The sequence below is a fragment of the Chelonia mydas genome, chromosome 21 (genome assembly GCF_015237465.2).
Source record: "Chelonia mydas isolate rCheMyd1 chromosome 21, rCheMyd1.pri.v2, whole genome shotgun sequence".
In the NCBI taxonomy this organism is placed as follows: domain Eukaryota; kingdom Metazoa; phylum Chordata; order Testudines; family Cheloniidae; genus Chelonia; species Chelonia mydas.
The window spans coordinates 7,164,448-7,184,922 of record NC_051261.2 but is presented as its reverse complement, the minus strand read 5'-3'; the positions used below and the strand labels follow the sequence as shown (position 1 = coordinate 7,184,922).

The window sequence follows — 20,475 nt, the reverse complement described above, 5'->3', positions numbered from 1 at the left end:
TTACAGCTGCCACACCAGCCTTCATTCAGGTTGTTGTGCCTGCATGCTGCAAGGAACTGCTGTCAGCAGTGAGATCTTTCTAAAGCACATGCTGAAGTGCCCGGGTACAACACAGTCCCAGCCTTCTGAAAGCCCTCCAGCCATGCAGGGAAGCAGTGTCTTCTTTTACACGATCCCAGTGTTATTTAGTGGATTTCACTGAAGTTGCACCACTTTACACCAGTGGACAATTTGGCCCCAGGGCTGTAATGTCATTAAAGGGTATTTTTCATCTGTCATTCCGTCACCATACTATCTAGCTGCTGTATATGGACTGATTAAAAGCAGGGACATACAATCCAGGGTATAATAATAGTGGGTCGTGTGCTTTGTTTTCTCTCCTCTGTCACAGAAAATACAGCAGCTCTCCGAAGGCTCCATGTTTGGCCATGGCCTGAAGCACCTTTTCCACAGTCGCCGCAGGTCGCGGGAACGAGAGCACCAGAACTCCCAGGACTCTCTGTCGCAGCACTACGGGATGTCTGACCACGACTCCCCTGATGAGAAGGAACGCTCGCCAGAGATGCACCGTGTCTCCTACGCCATGTCCCTCCACGACCTCCCCGTACGCCCCACTGCCTTCAACAGGGTGCTGCAGCAGATCCGCTCCCGCCCGTCCATCAAGAGAGGGAGCAGCTTGCACAGCGGCAGCCGCCGGAGCAAAAGCAGCTCCCTTGATCCCCAGAAAGGCAGCCCCCATCTGGTCCGGAAGGCTCCCCAGGATAGTAGCCTCACAGCCATACTGCATCAGCACCAGGGCCGGCCAAGGTCTTCATCTGCCACAGACACCGCCATCTTGCTGGCTGAAAGTGGGGCTGTGTACCTCCTCCCGGAGGAGTCGGAGTGCCTCGCCGACAAGGTAGGGCTAACTGTGGAAAGACGTAAGCCTGGGAATGCCTGGCCCACTCCCCGCGAGAAATCAAATATGGCCTGCAGAGTTCTACCATGCTGTGGCCCCATCTTTAATACAGAGGCCAGTCCCAGCACACAATGGTGTTTATTGATCCACGTACCTGCTGTATTCATGGGCAGTATCTCCACATTAAAGATGCAGGAGCTGCCCTCTGCTCCATTGTAAGGAAATTAGGTGTGTTCCTCAGGCTCCAGGCAGGTTGCCACTGTGACTCTCATTGTTTTGGGCATTAATGCTAGGAAATAAGAGATTGTCTGATGGCTGCAATTGCCAGCGTCTCCGTAGGATTAAACCCTGTAGCACCCTTAATAGGCCCTGTCTTTAATGTGGTGGTCGCGCTTTGTTCAGAAGGTGAACTAGGGGATTGTTAGAGTCTGCTCTAGAGAGGACATGGGGCCCAAGAACCTATAGCAGGAAGAGTATAGAACGATGGGATCATATCTGGGTACAACACAGTCAGCCAGCCACAGCCAGCATCCTTTAGAGAGGTACTCAGCCTACGCTGCCCCCTGCATGTACCCTGTCTGACCACGTTGCGGCATTGCTTGCTTTGTGGGGAGTGTTGGGATCATCTTTCAGAAGGACACACACACACACACACACACACACACACACACACACAAGCTGTGTCCGGATGTGGTTAGTTTCTGGTCTCCCCAGCTGCTGCCCTTGGTGTTGCTGTTTTTGTAAAGCCCCTTCATGAAGCGTAGCTGCCAGTCATCCCTTCAGACAGTGATTTCAGGCGCAGGGATTCCCAGGCAACTTTGTAGCCAGGAGGAGCTTGATCCAGTTCCTCTTGCTGTCAACCAGCCCTGAGTCAATGCAGCAGGACCTGGCGGGTGGTGTCAGTGGGTGGCTGGGAGCCAGGAGGGAAAATGCATGAGTTCTGCAGTTACACTGAGGACATCACAAAGAAAGGTAAAAAGATTGGGTGGGGAGGAATGTACTTGTCTTCCCCTTCCCTTCCCCCAGTGGTTGCAGCTTGTCTGCAGAAGCATGCTCAGGTCGATGTATTGTCCAGAAAGCCTTATGCACCATAACCAGCCGCTTCTCATAGCTCACATAGTGGCCACTCAGCTAATATCAGACTGTGGGCTCCTGCTTAATCCTTGTAGTCTCCTGGGCGGGAATCTTTTAGCTCATAAAGAGAACATCATGTGCTCAATAATTTCTCCTCCTCCTCCTCGGGTTCGCCTCAATGCCTATTTTTAACTCATAACTCATCCCCCCTTTGCAATCATTTTGATTTAATGAACTCATCAGCTGGCTTGTTGGGCAGTCATGGTCTTATTTGGCTGGGTGTTCCATTACATGACACCGTTCTGCTCTGAGTTACTGCCATGTGAACCCCTTTGGGGAGTGCATGGGTGTAACTGAGACAGGCTTTGGCTCCAGATCTGCAGCCTTATGCCTGCAGGCTGATTCGAAGAGTGAAAATTCATAGATTCCAAGGCCAGACGGGACCACTGTGATCATCTAGTCTGACACCCCCCGTGTAACCCAGGCCAGAGAACTGCCCCAAAGTAATCCCTAGAGCAAAGTGTTTAGAAAAACCTCCAATTTGATGTAAAAATTGTCAGTGATGGAGACTCCACCACAATCCTTGGTAGATTGCTCCAGTGGCTATTTACTGTCACCATTAAAAATGTACGCCTTATATCCAGTCTGATATCTTCAACACAAGTCCTGTTTCTCAGCTTTTGCCCTGCCACTCATGGCCCCTGGGTGCCAGGAATGGGATTCTGCTTCACAGGGTTTTTCAGGTGCTCTTCAGAGAGATCTGGCAGCACATAGGGCTTGATCCTGCACCTTCAAAACCCAGAATTGAAGGCTCAAGCACCTTGCAGGATTGGACCCTTCAGGGACTTGGTCTTAAGCAGCCTCCATATCAGGTGTACACTAATAGGCAGAGATTTTATTTCTTTCTGTCTGAGGTATTTCTGGGGGGGAGGTCTATCATCCTGATATCTAACCTGGCACCAAAATACCAATCATGGGTGCACTCAAATGCTTAGCTAGATAGCGTGAACCTTATCAGCTGCACACCTAGATGTGCTGAAGGGATGTTGGAAGTTGGGTTCGCTGATGTAAATGCCGCTCATGTAGAGAGTGTCATCAGGCCATTAGTTCCTGTGGAGCAGGGAGGGAAGAGTCTGAGGTAGATTTGTGCGCTCCCCGGAGATAGATTCTAATCCTGCTCCCAATAGCTCTGGTGGGACCAGATTCAAGTCTTATGTACAACTCTCCTTCCATCCCCCAGAGCAATGAGGTGAATAGTTCAGACAGTGCCTAGTCGACATACCAGATCCTGATCTCCTAGCCCATTGCCTCCCCCTACCCTTCCTGTCAACAGCTTCAAAGCGCACACGTTTGACAGAGCCCTGCTGAAAAGTGAAGCAGCCCAAGCACCTTTGGAAAGAGGATGTCTTTCCGCCCAGGAGGAAGCTGCTGTAATTATCCCAGTCCGTGAGATGAATTTTAATGCTAGCTAGCAGCTCAACCTAACCAAACAAGCCTACTGGTTTTGGTGGCTGCCGGCTGTTTCGGCATGTCTCTGGGTGAAATGAAGGTGAGGAATGTGCCGTTGCATATTCCCGGGAAGGGGATTTGTGGGAGAGAGAAGGGGATCTTGCGGAGAGCTGTATAAATCCTGCATAAGGACTTTAGCAGCTTTTGAGACCCAAACTGCTATGAGAACAATGGACTGCGTGGTCGTTTCACCCAAGGAGTGCCACGTCACTTGACTGCTAAGCCATCTGTCCCCATGGCTTTTTCTAACACGCTGCCCGTTGTTCCGTGATTAAAGTTTTCCTATAAAGTAGCTGCAGCAGGGGGAAGCAGAGTCAAAGATACAGTTATTTACCATAGGATCATAAATGGAGAATGCCTGTTAAATCGTCCAGTCCATTCCCCTCCAGTAGGAGGAGATGCCCTCATGATAGAGGAGAGGAATTAAACAGCTACGATGATGGGTTATAGCCCAATGATTAAGAACAGTATGGACTATGCAGTAGAGCACTGGACTGGGTGTCAGAAGACTGGGGCACTATTCCCAGCTCCGCCTGTGACCTGGGCAGTCACATTGCCTCTCTGTGCCTCAGTTTCCCTTCCTATCTGTTGTCTCTTTAGGTTGTAAACTCATTGCGGTGGGACTCTATCTCACTCTGTGTGTTTGCAGTGCCCCGTACCATAATAATACCTACCTCTTACACAGCACTTTTCATCCGTAGGTCATAAATTGGGCAATCCTTATAGTTAGAAAGTATTTCCCAATAACTAACCTGAATCTCCCCTGCTGCAGAGTAAGCCCATTACTTCTTGTGCTACCTGCAGTGGCCGTGGAGAACAATTGTTCACCCTCCTCTTTGTAACAGCCCTTAACCTATTTGAAGAGTGTTATCAGGTTCCCCCCTCAGTCTTCTTTGCTCAAGGTTATACGTGCCCCGTTTCTTTTAACCTTTCCTCATAGGTCAGATTTTCATTTTTGTGGCTCTCCTCTGGACCTTCTCCAGTTTGTCCACATCTTCCCTAAAGTGTGGTGCCCAGAACTGTACACAGTATTCCAGCTGAGGCCTCACCAGTGGTGAATAGAGAAGGACAGATACCTCCTGTGTCTTTTGTACAACACCCCTGCTAATACACTAAAAATAATAACCTTTTTACCAAGTACATTACATTGTTGACTCATGTTCAAGTTGTGATCCACTAAAAGTCCCAGATCCCTTTCAGCAATCCTACTGCCTAACCAGCTAGTCCCGTTTTGATATTGTGCTTTTGATTTTTCCTTCCTAAGGGCAGTACTTTGCACTTAATTTTCTTGAATTTCTTTTTGTTGATTTCAGACCAATTCTTCAATTTGTCGAGGTTGTTAAAAATTCTAATCCTGTACTCCAAAGTGCTTGCAACTTCTCCCAGAGTGGTATCATCCACAGATTTTATAAGCATACTCTCCCCTCCATTATCCAACTCCTCAATGAAAATTTTGAATAGTACTGGACTCAGGACATACCCCTGCTGGACCCCATTATATACATCCTCCTGGTTTGAGGGCAAACCATTGATAACTACTCTTTCAGTACAATCTTTCCGCCTGTTTTGCACCCACCTTATGGTAATTTCATCCACATCACATTCCTCTAGTTTGCTTATGAGAAAGTCATGTTGCGACTGCGTCAAAATCAGAATCTACCGCTTCTCCCCTTGCCACTAGGCCAGTAACCCCGTCAAAGCAGGAAATTCGTTTGGTTTGGCGTGATTTGTTCTTGACAAATCCATGGATCCTCATTCCCATTCCTGAGCCCTACCTACCAGAAACACATCCCTCCCAGAGCTGACAACAGAACCCAGGAATCCTGGCTCCTGATCTCCTGTGCTAACCACTAAACCACACTGTCTCCCACACTAAGATATAAGATCCAGAAATCCTGGCTGACTCCGTTCCCTGCTGTAACTATCAGACATCACATCTGCTCCAGAACTGGGAGCAAAACCTGGAAGTCCTAACGCCTATATCTAATCTTCACTTTCCCTCTCTCTCACTGTAAACAAACAGCTGTGTCTGCCTGGTGCAGAAGACCTGGAGAACCACTGTGTGTTCCTACAATGTGTCCGAGCTTGGAAAGACATCAAGGACGCCAGCTTGTTTATCTGCCTGGAAGAGATTGGGATAAGCAAGGGCTGCATTTATAGCCAGTTGTTTTAAAGATGAAATTCTGGGTCCCAGACAGAGAAAGAGAGAGAGCACAGATTTTTTTTATTATCATAGCAGGACCCAGAGACCACAGTCAGGACTGGGGCCACACTGTGCTGGACACTGTACCAGAAATCTCTGTCCCAAGGAACTTCCTTATCATGAGACTGCTTCCTACTGGAAAAATTAGCATTTGTCAGGATAGAGCTGAGCAGATGCATTGGAACCCCTGCCACTCCACTCTGCCCCCACAAGCATCCAGGAGGAGTGGGGAGAAAGGGGAAATGGACCATGTTCCATCCCAGCAGCCAGCCATGCAGGGGAGGAGTGGAAAGTGCTATAGGGCCAGCTAATGATCATTTCCATTTCTCTGTTGTGTCACTTCCTTCAGATCCTTTCCATCATTAGGCCTTATGGTGTCATGAGGTTTTTTTATTATTTTCTTTCTTTCTTTTATTATTAGTTGTTTGTTATTACGATGCAGCCAGCTTGGCATGAGCTACTGAATGGGGTGCACGGTTAATAAATCAATCCAGCGACCCCCAAAGACCTTACGTCCTTGGTGTTGCGTAAAGGCCTTGATCCCGGAAGTCCTAGCACCAGGCTCAGCAGGGAGTGCAGGGTGGTGTTGTGCATGAGCAGAGGCTATGTAAGGTTGTGTGTTATGTGTAGCACAGTGCACTGAGCATGCCCGCCCCTTGCATGCCCACTTTCTTACTTGGAAAGGTTTAAAAAGGGGGCGTGGGCCTGGATGTGTCTCATATGGGACCCATATCCTGCTTAATGGGCGTTAAGCGCCATGCCCCTATCTCAGGCCTCTCTCCTGCTCCTGTGGCAGCATCTCATTAATGCGAGATCCAGGTCCCCCACGCTCCCCTGGCCTGTTCAGCACAGTGCATGAAGTATTTCCTGCCTACATGGTATAGGATCAAGCACACAGGGTAGGGAGTTGAGTCTCCTACCTCCAGACCTCAGGCACCTGTTAGCCGAGATTTCCTGAAGGCTTTCATCCTGAATCAGCAATAAACACAGCCAACAGAAGTATGTAGACAGGGTAAGTGGCTGCAAATTGGGACTGTCCAAAGAGATTTTTAAATTGCTTTGCACATAGCTAATAGAGAGGATGATCTTTCCATCTAGCATTTAGCCGTCTTAATTATGAAACAGTGCAGATTAACACAGCTGCACAGCACTCTGAGGACAAAGTGCAGCCAGTGAGGGAAAAGACACATGCTCGTTACTTGGGAGCAGGTTTCAGCTCTGTTGCCTCTGAGTGACTGGGAGGAGAAGATGAGTTTATTGTTCACTTCATTCTCAGGCGCAGTTGCCCAGTGCACCAAACTGTCATTCTGGGAGCTGTGGTTCAAAGCGGATTCAGGAGCTCTCATGTCATGATTTTGGTGGTCTCAGCTGCACACTCGGCAGACATGACTGAAATGCCACTCGCTCACACAGCAGCATCGCCAACCCCAAAACTCACTAGTCTGCCCCTCAAAAATCAGGAACATGGCTTAAAAATAATATAGTTTGGGTTCTTTTTGATTTGCCTTCTGGGTTTTGAGCCTTTAGGGTTCCTATGTTCAAGCTTTTCTCTGCAGTCATGAGGGCTGGAAACTTATTTTTGCGTTAGATGAAAGCTGAGATTCTCACGGGATAACATGACTCCAGGAGCTGGGACTTTAAGAAAAAGACCAAAAATCGCAAGAGTGGGCAACACTGTTTGGCCTCAGGAACAGCTGGGACCTCGAATAGCAGCCCTGGGTTGAGATACTTGGGCAGTGCTGGGTATGTGAATAGGCTGGGGTCAGACCTAGAGGAAGAAAAGATGGTCAGGATTGGAGTGAATTGGCAGAGCTGTGGGGGGTGGGCCAGGATTCGAAACATAGGCTGCTGCCAGGCAGAGGTGAGGTGAGGGTCCCAGGTCTGGAAGAGTAGGAATGGCTGCAGATGGAGACTGAAGTGTGTGGACAGAGCTGAGGAGGTGGAGAGACCTCGAATAGCAAAGGGGTGATGGTGATACAGATCTGGATTCAGGTCCATCGGGTAGGTGGCAGGTCCGGGCTGTGGTGCTTTGGGGTTCCGGGCTGGACTAACAAGGGTTGCTGTATGGTGGGATGGGGTTCTGGGGATGAACTAGTAGGGGTGCTGCAGGTCAGGCTCCAGGTGCACTGGCCGAGCGGTGGGGTGGGGCGGGGCGGGACAGGGCTGGAGTGGCCGGGTGAATGTGCATTAGGCTCAGCGTGAGCCATTTACACTCTGCCTAGCTCTGTGCAGAGTGGTCCTTCTCTTACAGCAAGCAACAAAATCCACAGGTAATTTCACAGCGAGAAATAGAAAAGGTCATGACAACAGATCCTTGCACTCACATCAGCAATGGCCTGGCAGGACCCCAAAGAGGAAAAACTAGTTTCCTGGCCCCAATCCTCAGTGTTCTGTTCATTTTTGTGGCCCGGCTCTCTTTGCTGATGGATGCCGATACAGCTTTGTCGGCTCAAATGGGAGATTGCGGGTCCAGGTGACAGCCTCCTGTTCCAAGCTGATACCATGCAGCAGCCTCCTGGCAACCTGATTTGTACAGTCAGAAGAAAGGGATCCAGGGTAGCAGGACAGATGGATTTCGGCAGGACTGGCCTATGGTGGTTCCTTTGGTGCCTGAAATGAATTTCTCTCTATATGTTATACTGAATCTCTGAGGAATGAAATATGACCTGGACCCTTTCGTTGCCCGATGAGGCAATGGAAACAAAAACAACAGAATTTTTTTTTTTTTTTGGTGTCTGCATTTGGCTTTTTCTATGTACGTACTTTGAGCTGCTACAGAAATTAAAGCTCTAGGAACACACACATATATATACATACACACACACATATATACACAGGGTCATACATGAATAGACCTGGACACAGTTACACACAGACACAAACACACACTGATGCACACAGAGTTGCGCACACAAATTAAAAAACACACACATACACACTGAGAGATGGAGACACAACCTCGCAGACACACACAGGTCATACACACTGTCTTACAAATACACACGGAGATACTCACATAATACTCACGAGCCCTTGTTCACACAGTTGCTCAGGCACAGACATGCTCTTAGAAGCACACAGACCTGTATACATACACACTCACCTTCAAACAAGTGTAGTGTGTAAATTCACTCCCCCCTGAAGGCTCCCTTTGCAGTGCCCGAGCAGTGTAAAAAAGGAACTTACTGGACATGGGAATCTGTACTGGCCCCTTGTGCTATGTGTTTTGCTTTGCTTTGCTTCTGGCCTTTTTTATGGTCTAGGATTGGCCTTTTCTGCAGCACCCAGCCTCATTGACCCCTGTTTGCTTGCCACAAGAGTTTCGTACCAGGTAGTTCAGACTGACATATCAGAACTTGAAAACAAAGCAGGGCTCATGTCAGCTGATAAGGCTGCATAAACGAGCACAAAAAGGGCAGATGAATAATTAAAGGCACAAGAGATAAAGAAAAGTAAGATTAGAGGTGATATTGTGGCGGAGAGGCCTTCTTAGGGCAATGGAAACAATAAGCGTGTTCTAGGAAGACAAGTGCTCTGTAATATTAACTCTCTCACGAATTATTTGTCCATAGCCTTGGGAAAAAATAAAGCCTCCTGTATGAAATTAATGCAGGGTCTATTCTTTAGTGACCCCTTTTGTGCTAGGTGACAGTTTATGTACAGGCAGGAAATTGGCGGCTCCTCGCTGATGTGGTGCATGGTGCAATCCGATGTGCTGTTCAGATGGATGGAGTCTGAATGAAAACTGCAGTCGAGACACATGAGTGGTCCAGCAGTAGTGAAAGGGTTAATAAATACATATGCATGAACACGTATCTTTACATATACATCCTCACACCCTGCCCCCCCATATACATTTAAGTACATTTACTCATTAATTGATGCACCCACACACACACATACTCACATGCACTTACACTTTCATGCACTTAAAATACTTACGCACACATGAATATACGCACATGCACTCCCACAGTACAAACCCACAAATGGCAGAGCGGTCAGAATGATCTCAGTACCAACTCCCTGTCCCCACTCTGCCAGCCAGGGCTCCTGAGTTCGGAGCTCCTCTTTCTTCCTTTGCCCTGCCCCCATTACTGACACATGCTTCTCCAAACAGGCATCTGCCTGCTGGGCTGTAAAGAAAACTCTCCAAAACTTTTGGTCTCCTGGAGGTGCCATTAGTAGGGGAAGGTTTGGCTGAAGGGGAAGAAAACCAGAACTCTTTGAGGCATGGACTGTCTTTTTGCTCTGTGTTTGTATAGCACAATGGGGTCGTGGTCCATGACTGGTGATCCTTATGTGTTACCACAAAACAAATAATAATAAAGGGTGAATATCTGTATTGAAATGGGGGCACATGGAGCTAGAGGGTCAAGGTCTGACTACAGAGCCTGATTCTTTCCTACCTCTCTTCTGGAGTCAGCATTTATGTCTCTGCAGAGTGAGGATAAAATATCCAAATGGGAGCATTTGACACCCACTCTGCACAAGGGTAAATGCCTGCACAAGGTGCCGAGCAGGGGAGAGCTGGGCTCAGTGGTGCTAAGTATAGCATGCAGAAATACTGCCCTTTGCTCCTTTGACACCCTGGTTCACCCTTAGGGAGGGAGGAGAAAGAAGGACGGAACGAGAAAACCTTTAGTATCCACAGAAAAGTACCGGGTGACCTGAGAAAAGGGAATTTCTCATCACGTCAGAGTCCATGACACACACGGCCATAAATTATCTTGCCCTGTATCTAGCCTCTCCCCCCTCCCCTCCCTGTTTTCAGTGTTACTCAGAAAGGTGCTTCTTTGCTCTAAAGCCATGGGGCATCTAGCCGTGCATTTCAGCAGTGTAGATTTCTAACTGTAATTAAACTAATGGCTGTGGCCTGAGAGAATGTACCGGCTGGTGTCTGGGAGCCAGAAAGATTACTGTAGAGGATGCCTGCCTTGCTGGGTTTCTGCCAAACAGCTGTCCCTTTGTTAGGGCTATAAATCAGTACAAAGCCAGTAGCCATTCAGACTGCGGGAGTCACATGCAGGCGAGAGCCGCTCGGTATGATTAAAATGTTTTGCGCTCCCAGACTGCTGAAAATGAATAGTAAAACCACACTTTGCAGGCTAAAAAATCCCCACTTCCAATGACTAGGAAGCCCCCCAACAATCCTACTTTTTAAAATAACCCGAACTTCCACTTCCTGGAGTGAAAACCCCCGATCAAATGTGCTAGGGAGAGTTAAGACAATGAAACCACTTTCCCAGCTTGTATGTAAGCACCTTACAGACATTTGGATGAAATTCATTCCTGTGCAGAGAGCCACTTAATTCCCACTTGAGCTCTGATATGAGGTCTTAAGTGGTACGTCGGCCTTGTGGTTTTCCCTCTGCACATGGGCAAATTTCACGCATTCATTCATTAATCATTACAATAGGGCAGTATTATTATCCCTGTTTTTACAGACAGGGCAAAGAGACACACAGGACCAACTTGTGCAGTATACTGATACAATTTAGAGCAAGATTGAACTCACAGAGGTAATTGTCTCTTTAGCATTCCTACAGTCTGTGTCTTGTAATGCTACTAGTATTGTCTGATGGAAATGCTTCAAGCAGTCGCTCAGTTATTTCTGAGTCACAGGGAGTTTCCACCTCTGCCAGTTTGTTCTGAATGTTTTGTTTTGATTTTCAGTAGCACGTTCTGTGGTTAGGGAAAGTTTGGTGCATTCAGATGCGGTTAAAATCATGTGACTCTGTAAAAATTGCCTTGTCTTACTCAACATCTCTGTTTCTTAGTCTCTCTGACTCAGACCCGCTTTCTCTGCTCACACAAACAAACTGTTCATTAATACGAGTCGTGCAGTTGCCTGTACAGCTGCAGGTGAACAAGATGCATTCTGTTCTGGCTCATACATCCTCGATACCATTGGCAGCGAGGTGCCAATTGCCAAATCTTCACTACAGAGAGAGGCAGCGGATAGGGGATGGAACTGGGGCTCAGAATAGTTGGATTCTATTCCCAGCTGTGCCAGTGACATGCTGTGTGCCCACAGGCCAGTCATATCCACTCTCGGTGCCTCTGTTTCTCCTCCCACTCTTAATCTGCCTTGTCTATTTAGATTGTAAATTCTTTAGGTCCGAGACTGTCTCTCAGCCCTATATGCACTGGTACAGCGCATAGCGTAATGTGGTGCTGATCTCAGTTGGGGCTTTCAGGCACGACTGGAATACAAATAAGAATAATACCAGGGATAACATAAGAGGCAGAAAGACCCTGGCTGGAATTTCAGATCCTGGGTGCAGTCTGTGGTACTAGATGCTCTAAATTACTGTAGGGACTGTGAGTCCATACCTGGCCCAGGATTGGGGTGTGCAAAGATGACTTTATATTGTAAACTCTTTGGAGGTAGAGACCATGTTTTTGTTCTGTGCTTGTACAGTGCCTAGGACCGGGGGGTCCTAGTGCGTGACTGAGGACCCTACGCACGACGGTAATACAAATAAAAATAATATTTAAGAGTGACTTTAAGCCACCTTTGCCCCACGCTCTGCACAGCTGCACTGAACATGCCTGCTGCAGCTGAGGTTCTAACTCTAGGTAATTTCGGACCAAAGAGCAGGGTTTTTCTTTTGGTACAGAAAGGGCATGAAAATGGGGTGAAGGATGGAATGAGTGAGGTGTGTACTCAGGAACATTAGACTCGACAGAATGCGGGCTGCAGCCGTAACTGGGGGCTGTGACCATACTGCTGTTCTCACTGACGCCGTCCAGTGTTCCATGCTGGTCTTGTACCATGTACGTTTATGGGATTCGTTAAAATAGTGGCTAGTACTTATTATTATTTCTTGATGGTGCCGAACCTGTTTCTTGATGGAAACTAAGGGCAGTGGTTAATGCCTTTGTCTCCAGGCTGCTTGACAAACCCTAGTTTATGGCATTACTTTAGCAGGTGACCACCTGTAACTGCTGAGGCCGGGGTGACTACCAATTTCTGCACATGCCTTTGGCTCTAGTCTCACCTTGCTTTCTCCCCATGCCCTGTGTGTTGGTTTATTCATATTGGAACTGATCCAGAAAAGCACCTGAGCACGTTTAACGTTGAGCACACGTTGTTCCATTGAAGTAAGTCCCTTCACTTGTCAGGTCTTCTCGTTCTCCCTGTGCAAAATGGGGGTGATAATATGATCTGCCTGCCAGGGGCAATTGTACTGCTCATGCACTTAAATTGAAGCCTGTGCTTAAGGGCCAGATTTTTAAAGGTATTCAGGTGCCTAAAGATGGAGATAGGCACCTAATGGGATTTTCCAAAGCTCCAGGCACCCAACTCCCATTGGTTCCTATTGATTCCAGTGGGCGTTAGGCGCCAATGCACCAAGGCTCTTCTCTGCATCTTTAGGAGCCTACATACCTCTAAAATCTGGCCCTAAGGGCTTTGTTTGATTGGTCCCTGTTGTGTATTGTGTAAATCTGCAAACAATCGGGGGGCAAAGAGGGCTTTGTGTTACTTGTTTGTATGGTGCTCAGTACAATGGGGATTGGGTCCCTGACTGTGGTCCATAGGTGTTACTGCAATAATAATAATAATTAGTTTTCCCTGCACCTCCATGGCAGGCAGGTCAGTATTGTTGTCTCCATTTTGCACATGGGGAAACCGAGGCACCAAGAAGCAAAGTGACCTGTCACTTCCAAATGCAGGTGTTTGTTCTGCTCCTGAGAAGCTTATGCAACTCCCAGTGGCACCAACAAGATGAATCCTGCAAGCTGTCTGTGTGCTGGGCTTTCTGAATCAGGCCTGGCATGCGTCCACATGGGTAGTGGTGGCTGACCCCAACCCCAGCTGTGTTGTTAAAAGCAGATTGCTATGTTAACATGCAGCATTAATAAGAATAAACTTTTCACCCAGGCATTTCGTATTAAATTTTGAGTTCATTGCATAACAGCTTAAGTATAAGAGCTGTATTAATCTTTTACATAATTGCTTAGCCTTAGCAAGTGTTCTCTGAGCAGCCATGGACATTTTTTTTAATTAGGTCCCTGCAGCCCGCTGCCCGCCTTACCAAACTTAATTTAAGGCACTTCTGTTTTAAAGATCTCTCTGCCTATTTCCCTGAGGCCTGCCTCTTCTGACCCAGAACCCCCTCTACTGGTGACAAAATTGTTTGCACTAAGTTATTTTCTGAAATTCCACAAATTCTACTAAGTCCTGGACTGGCTGGAAAGAAACAGCTGTCTGGGCTAAGCTGATATTCTGCTGTGTTCTCAGAGGATCTAGATCCATGTTACACAAGTGGTAAATAAGCCCCATCCTAGCCCCTGAAGCCAGCAGGAGTGGGATGCGTGCTACCCAGGTGAACTGGTAGGATGGAATTCTCGTGGTTAGGACAAAGAACTGGGATTCAGGCCTCTTGGGTTCTGTTTCTGACTCTGATGTGCCGTGTGATGTTAATCAAGTCACTTACCCTCTCTGTGCCTCATTATAGCCCTCTGTAAAACTGGATAATATTTATCTGCATCGGAGGCCAGGTTTATGACACTGATCTTTGTCTCCTAAGAACTGGATTGAGACCATCAAACAGCCTTCAGGTGGCAACAAGTTTTTATCAGTGTTGACATGATCTGCATTCAAAACCAGCAACCTGGAGCTGACAAGCTCATAATGTAATTCATTATCTGACATTTGAGCCTCCAGTCCCTGGTAAATGAATATCTTAAAATTAGAGCAAACCTTTGTTTTCTATTATGAATTCCTGAAATCAGATGAAAAGGACCTGAGAGCAGCTTCTCTAGTCCTCCTCCCAGGATGCTTTGCCTACTCTACATTTTCTATTGTTTTGTGTAGTCTAGAAAAGCAGGTGAGTATTAAGAGCGGGATAATTATGGAATGAGCCAGGGAACACTTGCTCTCTGGCTGGATGATTGCAAACAACTTCTGATGTATGGCTATTTCCCACTGCACTGAGAATTCCACGGATTCTACATGCTATTGCAAGACAACACGTGGCACTTGCGTTTTTATCTGCCAGTCAGGTAGTGAGAATCTTTATCTGCCACTTTACAATTCAGTTCACTGGGTAACCGAGTCCCCCACCTCTTCCGTGAAGCTCTTTTCTCCTGGAATGCGGACGCGATTGGTATAGTTATGAGCATCTTGTGACTAATTCAGATTTCAAGCGATTGCATTTGACTTCCTTGCGTTTGATGTAGATTTGTTTGACTGGCTGTGGGTGGCTTAAAACTTCAGTTGCTCTTACCGACAGTGGCTGCATGTTCTACTTCCTTTTTCTGCTTTGGGCCGTTATGTTGGCTTTATGATTTGGACGGATGTCTCATTGGGCACTAGGTTGAAACTGGACAACTTCTTTTCACTAGTGAGCCAAGCCAGGATCTCAAGTTTGCAGCAATGGAGGGTTCAAGCGTTTTTATCCTCTGTCCCACCCAGCACTTGGCCAACTCTCCTCTGGGCTGATCAGCCAGCAGGGTGCCTCATTTGCACCCTCTTCCTTTTTATGGTCCCCATCAAGGGCCATACTTAGAGCATTTAGTCTCCAAAACAGAGCCAGTTCAGACCGAGCGCCAGATGCCAACACATCAGAACATGGGGTAGTTTGGATGCAGACACAGACTTGGCACCTTGGAGCCATCTCAAGTTCCACATGTGGTCAGAAGTCGGGGAGTTTGTACCAGAGGCAATGCAGCCACTTGTGCTGGGTTTCTTTAAGGACTGGCCCAGCCCTGATTCTGTGCTGTGCCCCTCCTGAGACACAGTGCAGCCTGGGGTGGAGAGGGCAAAGGATGCCACAAGTGCACCTTCATAATTCTGGGCTGTTGCAAGGCCAAGATGGCCCCCAGCCTATGTTAGATCAGTTCAATCCTACAGCAGGCTTGCATGGCTTCCTGTGGGCTGCTCTGCCTCCCAGAACCCTGGGAGTGTTACAGGCACACACCCTCCTTCTCCCACTCCACCCCAGCATGCCCCAACATCAGGGACTGCACAGAAGGGTGCCTTGGAGTGCCACCCTTGCGCTCAGGATATGCCCTAGGGCGCTATTATAACCCCTCTGTGTGGCTGGAATAGTGTGAAGAGGCCACGTTGGAGGCCAGAACTTAGCTGCTCAGGATTTTGATTCAGTTACAGTGGTCGGCCTGGGGCAGATAGTTAGTGCGCAAGGCCAGTCAGGCCCTCTGAAGACTGGAGGTCGGGGAAGGCTTCCCAGGAGCGGTGTAGCTACTGTGCTCTGGTCACTGGGTGTGTGTCAGGGTGCAGGGGGGTGGGCGAGATGAGTGGACGTTTGCCCCTGGATCTCCTGCACAGAGCTGCACCCGCTTAACGTCACATTACAGAGAACCAGCCCCCCTGTTCGTACATGCCGCTGTCCCCCCGAAAAAATGTACATGGGGTCAATTGGCGGGGGCTGCCATGTCATTGCCTATCACTTAATTGGGTTAGGAGCTGTCAGGCTAATGGGTTGTGGTTGCTGAGTTGGCTCCAATTATGTCAGGGTCTGTGTTACCCACTCTGCCACCTCTTTGCTTCTCCAGCAGTCTGTGATGTGTAGACTTACTCGCGTGACATGACCGTGGTGGGTGTGCGTATGATGCATTTGGCTGAAGGTTTGTGTGTTGGAGTGTGTGAGTGTGCTACCTTTGGGTATGGAGTATACATGGCATATGCGTGTGTGGTTTGTGTATGTTCATTTTTATGTCAGTGGAGCTATACTGAGTTACAGTACCTGAGGCTCTGGCCCTTTTTGTGTGGTGTGTTTGGTCTGTGTGTTCCCATGACTTGCGTGTGCTTGGTATGTGTGGTTTGTGTGTGGGAATGACTGTCTGTATGTGGCATGTGGGTATGGTGTATTGTGTGTGAGTATTTATGTATGTTGCATGATCATAGCAGCAAAGGTGCAAGGATCATGCCTGGTTGATGCAAGGATCAGTTATTCAAAGTTTAATGCAAGGATCGTGTCTCAGTAAAGATACTCTTGCATATTCCCTGCACCTTTGCCAGTGTGTTAGCTGCAGAGGTTCAGATCGTTGGTCTTTGAAATCAGATATCCTGCCTTAGACAGCAACCCATACCTATGAGAGGAAGGTGTAAATCCCCTGTTAATGCGCCTAACCCATTGTGCAGCTCTGCGAGTGGGGAGAGCTTCCTCTGTGTCTCTGCAGCACATGTGCAGAGGGGGAGGAGAGAGAGGCTGGGTAGCAGCCGCAGCACCTGCTCCTGTGCTGATGGGAGTGTTTTCTGTGCTGCGAGGTGGGCCGCGTTCCCCAGGGCGTGGCATGTCTGGATGAGGCCGGCAGGTGTTGCTGCAGCCCAGGGGAAGAACATTGGAGTGCTGCTTCCAAAGGCCGTGGGAGACGCGGATTTACCACCTGCACAGCCGAGCACTTTTCAAAATGCTGGGTGATGGGAAGAGTGGCGCAGGCACCGTGGCTGGGGGAGGGTGGAGGCAGGCCGGCCATGGCGGTGGGCGCTCTCTGAGGAGCTTTTTCATTATCACACTAATCTCCCCTTGGTGACCTGCCAGGCCTTCCTGGGAGAGGACGACAGAAGGGGATTATTACCCTGCTGAGTCGGCTGCCGCGGCGCAACCCCACTGGGCTGCGCATCTGGGAGGGAGGGATGGGAAGCACTGGCACTGTGCTCGCGGGTCCTAACCCTCCCTGGCCCTTGCTCAGACCGGATAGTTTGCAGCCATTGTCAGATTAACAGCGGCGCCGATGCAGATTGATGGCGTCCTGTGGGGCTGCTCCCTCTGTGTGCAGTTGAAGGAATATTCCCCCTTTCCCTGTCATTCCTCCCTCCTCAAGAGGGGTTGCAGGAACAGGGGACCCAAGCCAGATTTGAACGTAGTGCTGCCAGAGAGCCGAGCACAAGGTCACCTGGGATTGCACTACCTGCCTGATGCGACAAGATGGTTCATGACCAGGTGAGTGCCTTCATTTCTGACTATTCCACACACACACCTAGAGTGACCAGACAGCAGGTGTGAAAAATCAGGAGAGGGGATGGGGGGGTAATAGGAGACTATATAAGAAAAAGATCCAAAAATCGGGACTGTCCCTATAAAATCGGGACATCTGATCACCCTACCCACACCCCATCCCACACAGGAAAGCAGGATTCCTCCAACACGACTGGATGCTGTCTGTGCTTCCCTGTTTGGAAGTACGTTGTCTAGCTAAGGTGCAAGAGGGTGCATGGAATGGATTGCAATGGAGCAGGGAACCAGAGAATGGGACCCTCAGAGAAGGAAGCTGTTTGTACAGGTGGTGGTGCAGGGGCTTTGTAAGGAGCTAGAAAGCCTTTTGCGGCCAGGTTGCTGATTCAAATCCAGCCTGTGGTGGTTGTTTCTATCCAGTGGCTGTGTGGCAGCATTCAGCCCTGTTCTGAGCAGATGGGTATTCCTGCATTTATGGGATTCGTTAAAATAGTGGCTAGTATTTATTATTATTTCTTGATGGTGCTGAATCAGTTTCTTGATGGAAACTAAAGGCAGTGGTTAATGCCTTTGTCTCCAGGCATGGCAGGAGTCTCATCACATGCACAGTGCAGGAGACGGTTGTTGAGGTCAGGAAAGACCTTCCGTAGGGGTGTGGGAGGGGTATGTGTGGCTGCTGTTCCTGATGGAAAGCTGCACAGATCAGAGGCTAATGGTGGGTGAGACCACAGGCTGGAGGGGGCCGAGATGGAGTGGGCTGATTGCATCTTCTGCTTCAGAGGCGTCAGGAAGGAGACAAGGACTGCTGAGTTCTTTACATAGTTATTGGGTGAGAGCAGAAGAGTGGGGACTTCCCATCCTCAATAAAAGACCTATTACTCCTCATTCACTCTTTGCTCCCTGTCCCAACCTGCCGAATCTACTACGTCCCCATCAGAGCTCTGTGGATTCTTCTGCTTTATCATCCTCAAGACTCCACATCACAGCCAGTCTCACCATGACTAGATGGGCCATCTTTCTAAGTCTGTTGCTACCTCTTAATCGCCTGGCTGGGGCTGCTGCTGAGCATTGTGGGAGCTTCTGCCAGCGGGTTCGAGTTCCCATGTGGCTGGTGCCTAAACTTCACTAGTTGTTCCTGTGAAATTTTGTCCTGCAGGAGGAGGAAACTGGCCTCGATCAGCCGCTCACACATTGTTTCTCCCATCATGGGCTGCATCTCAGTCAAATCAGGCTCTCAGTATCAAAATAACGGAGGCCCGGATCGTTAAAGGTATTTAGGCTTCTGACTCCCATTTCTGGGCCTGAGCACCTGCAGAATCTTAGGTGTGGAAAATCGGCCTCTTCCAATTTTGCAGCCAGCCTACAAACAAAGCCATAGTGGGAAGATCAGAGCTGGACAGATTTGAGCCATGCACCTGTAATATTGACAGTTGTGTTTTCAGCAGAGGACTCAGGGAATTAGGCGTGTGAGATCCATTTAACAGTTTCATGGGCCCAGGTGCTGGGCTGAAATATTACTCTCCAAAAGAAGTTTCAGCAGCAATTGTTGGTCACTCCTTTGGTCATTAGATGGCATTGTTACTGTATCACTCCCTGCATCAGGGCTGCTATGGGGATATATGTCAGGCTTCCTAATTCAATTGTTTTAGCAGAATTTAAACTAGAGATTAAGATACTGTGGGAAAGTCTGTGTGTGTGTGTGTGTGCATAAGGAGCTGGGCTGTAAACGGAGCAATTCTGGTTTACACCTAGAAGATTCCAGTCTGGATTGAAGGCAGCAACGAATGTGTGAGGACTCATTGTGGTTCCTTGCCTACCGTACAGAAGCAGAGCAGTTTGATCCCGCTGGCATTCCCTGTGAACGGCTGGAATAGCGGCGGTGGGCTGTGGGGAGGAGGTTTTAGGTCAGAACTGAAATGCGATTGTAGACATGTGAGGAGGGGTGGGACTGGAATAGCAGAATTGCAGATCAGGACTGAGGGGCAGTGACAGAGCACAGAGGGGACTCAGGGCTGGAATGGCATGGGGTGCTGTGGGTAAGGATCAAGGGGAACTGGCAGAGCTGTGTGGATGGGCAACCTAGGACTGGAATAACAGGGAGCATCGCAGGTCAGGATTGAGGCACATCAGCAGAGCTGTCCCAGGGGTCCATTACTGGAATAGCAGGGGTTGTTTCAGGTCAGGGCTGTGGTGCATCAGCAGAGCTGGGTGGAGGAAGGACTTGCACAGAGAGTCTGCCTGCCTGGGCAAGGTGGGTTTCCTTGTTGTCCAAAGAGAAGAGAGGACATTGACACTCACGCTCTGTGAACACCCCGGGAGCCCCCTGGCTGGGTGCTGGCTGAAGACAGAACAACCTCAGGAGGGCAACTGAATTTGTCCCTCTCTCTCTAGGGTAAATCTCCCTGCCAACAAGAATTATGGGGGCTAGAGAGAAGAGCCAGGATAAGAGATTTGTTGAGTACTTGGCCTTTAAGCCCATTGGGGAAGGGACCCTCTTTTGTTAGCTGTGTGCATAGCACTCAGAACCTGGGGCCCTCGATCCGTAGGTGCTGCGTCTAGGTGAGATAATCACGAGAAGACATAAATTGTCCTGAGGCAGACTGACCCGATGAACTGGAGTAGCTGGAGTTAGCCATGCCGAGAGAGCTGTATGAAATAAATCGTGTGGGGGTCCATAGAGCCATGGGGGAGAAGCTAGTCTCAGTAACAGAACCACTGAATTTTTTGTCAGCGCATTCAAATGCTTCAGTCGGCTCCAGGCATGGCTGCCCTTCGCTCTCTTGACAGGATAAAATTACAGTAACAAATGACAGCACCAGCTGTGGTCTCTTTTCTCCTTCTTCCTCCTCCCTCCCCCCCAGCAG

At 48.7% G+C, this 20,475-nt stretch overlaps 1 protein-coding gene across 4 annotated transcripts in view; it reads left to right on the top strand.

The window, feature by feature from the left end:
- Positions 1 to 20,475, top strand: part of TMCC2 (transmembrane and coiled-coil domain family 2) — an 88,854-nt gene that overhangs the window by 23,714 nt on the left and 44,665 nt on the right. For 3 of the 4 annotated variants that reach the window (XM_037885376.2, XM_043533335.1, XM_027827480.3), the window contains one exon: positions 392 to 898. In XM_037885376.2, coding sequence (XP_037741304.1) covers positions 392 to 898 — 507 coding nt within the window. Of the gene's footprint in view, positions 1 to 391; positions 899 to 17,480; positions 17,600 to 20,475 lie in introns of those variants that run through there. The other variant, XM_043533336.1, reaches the window with a different exon arrangement.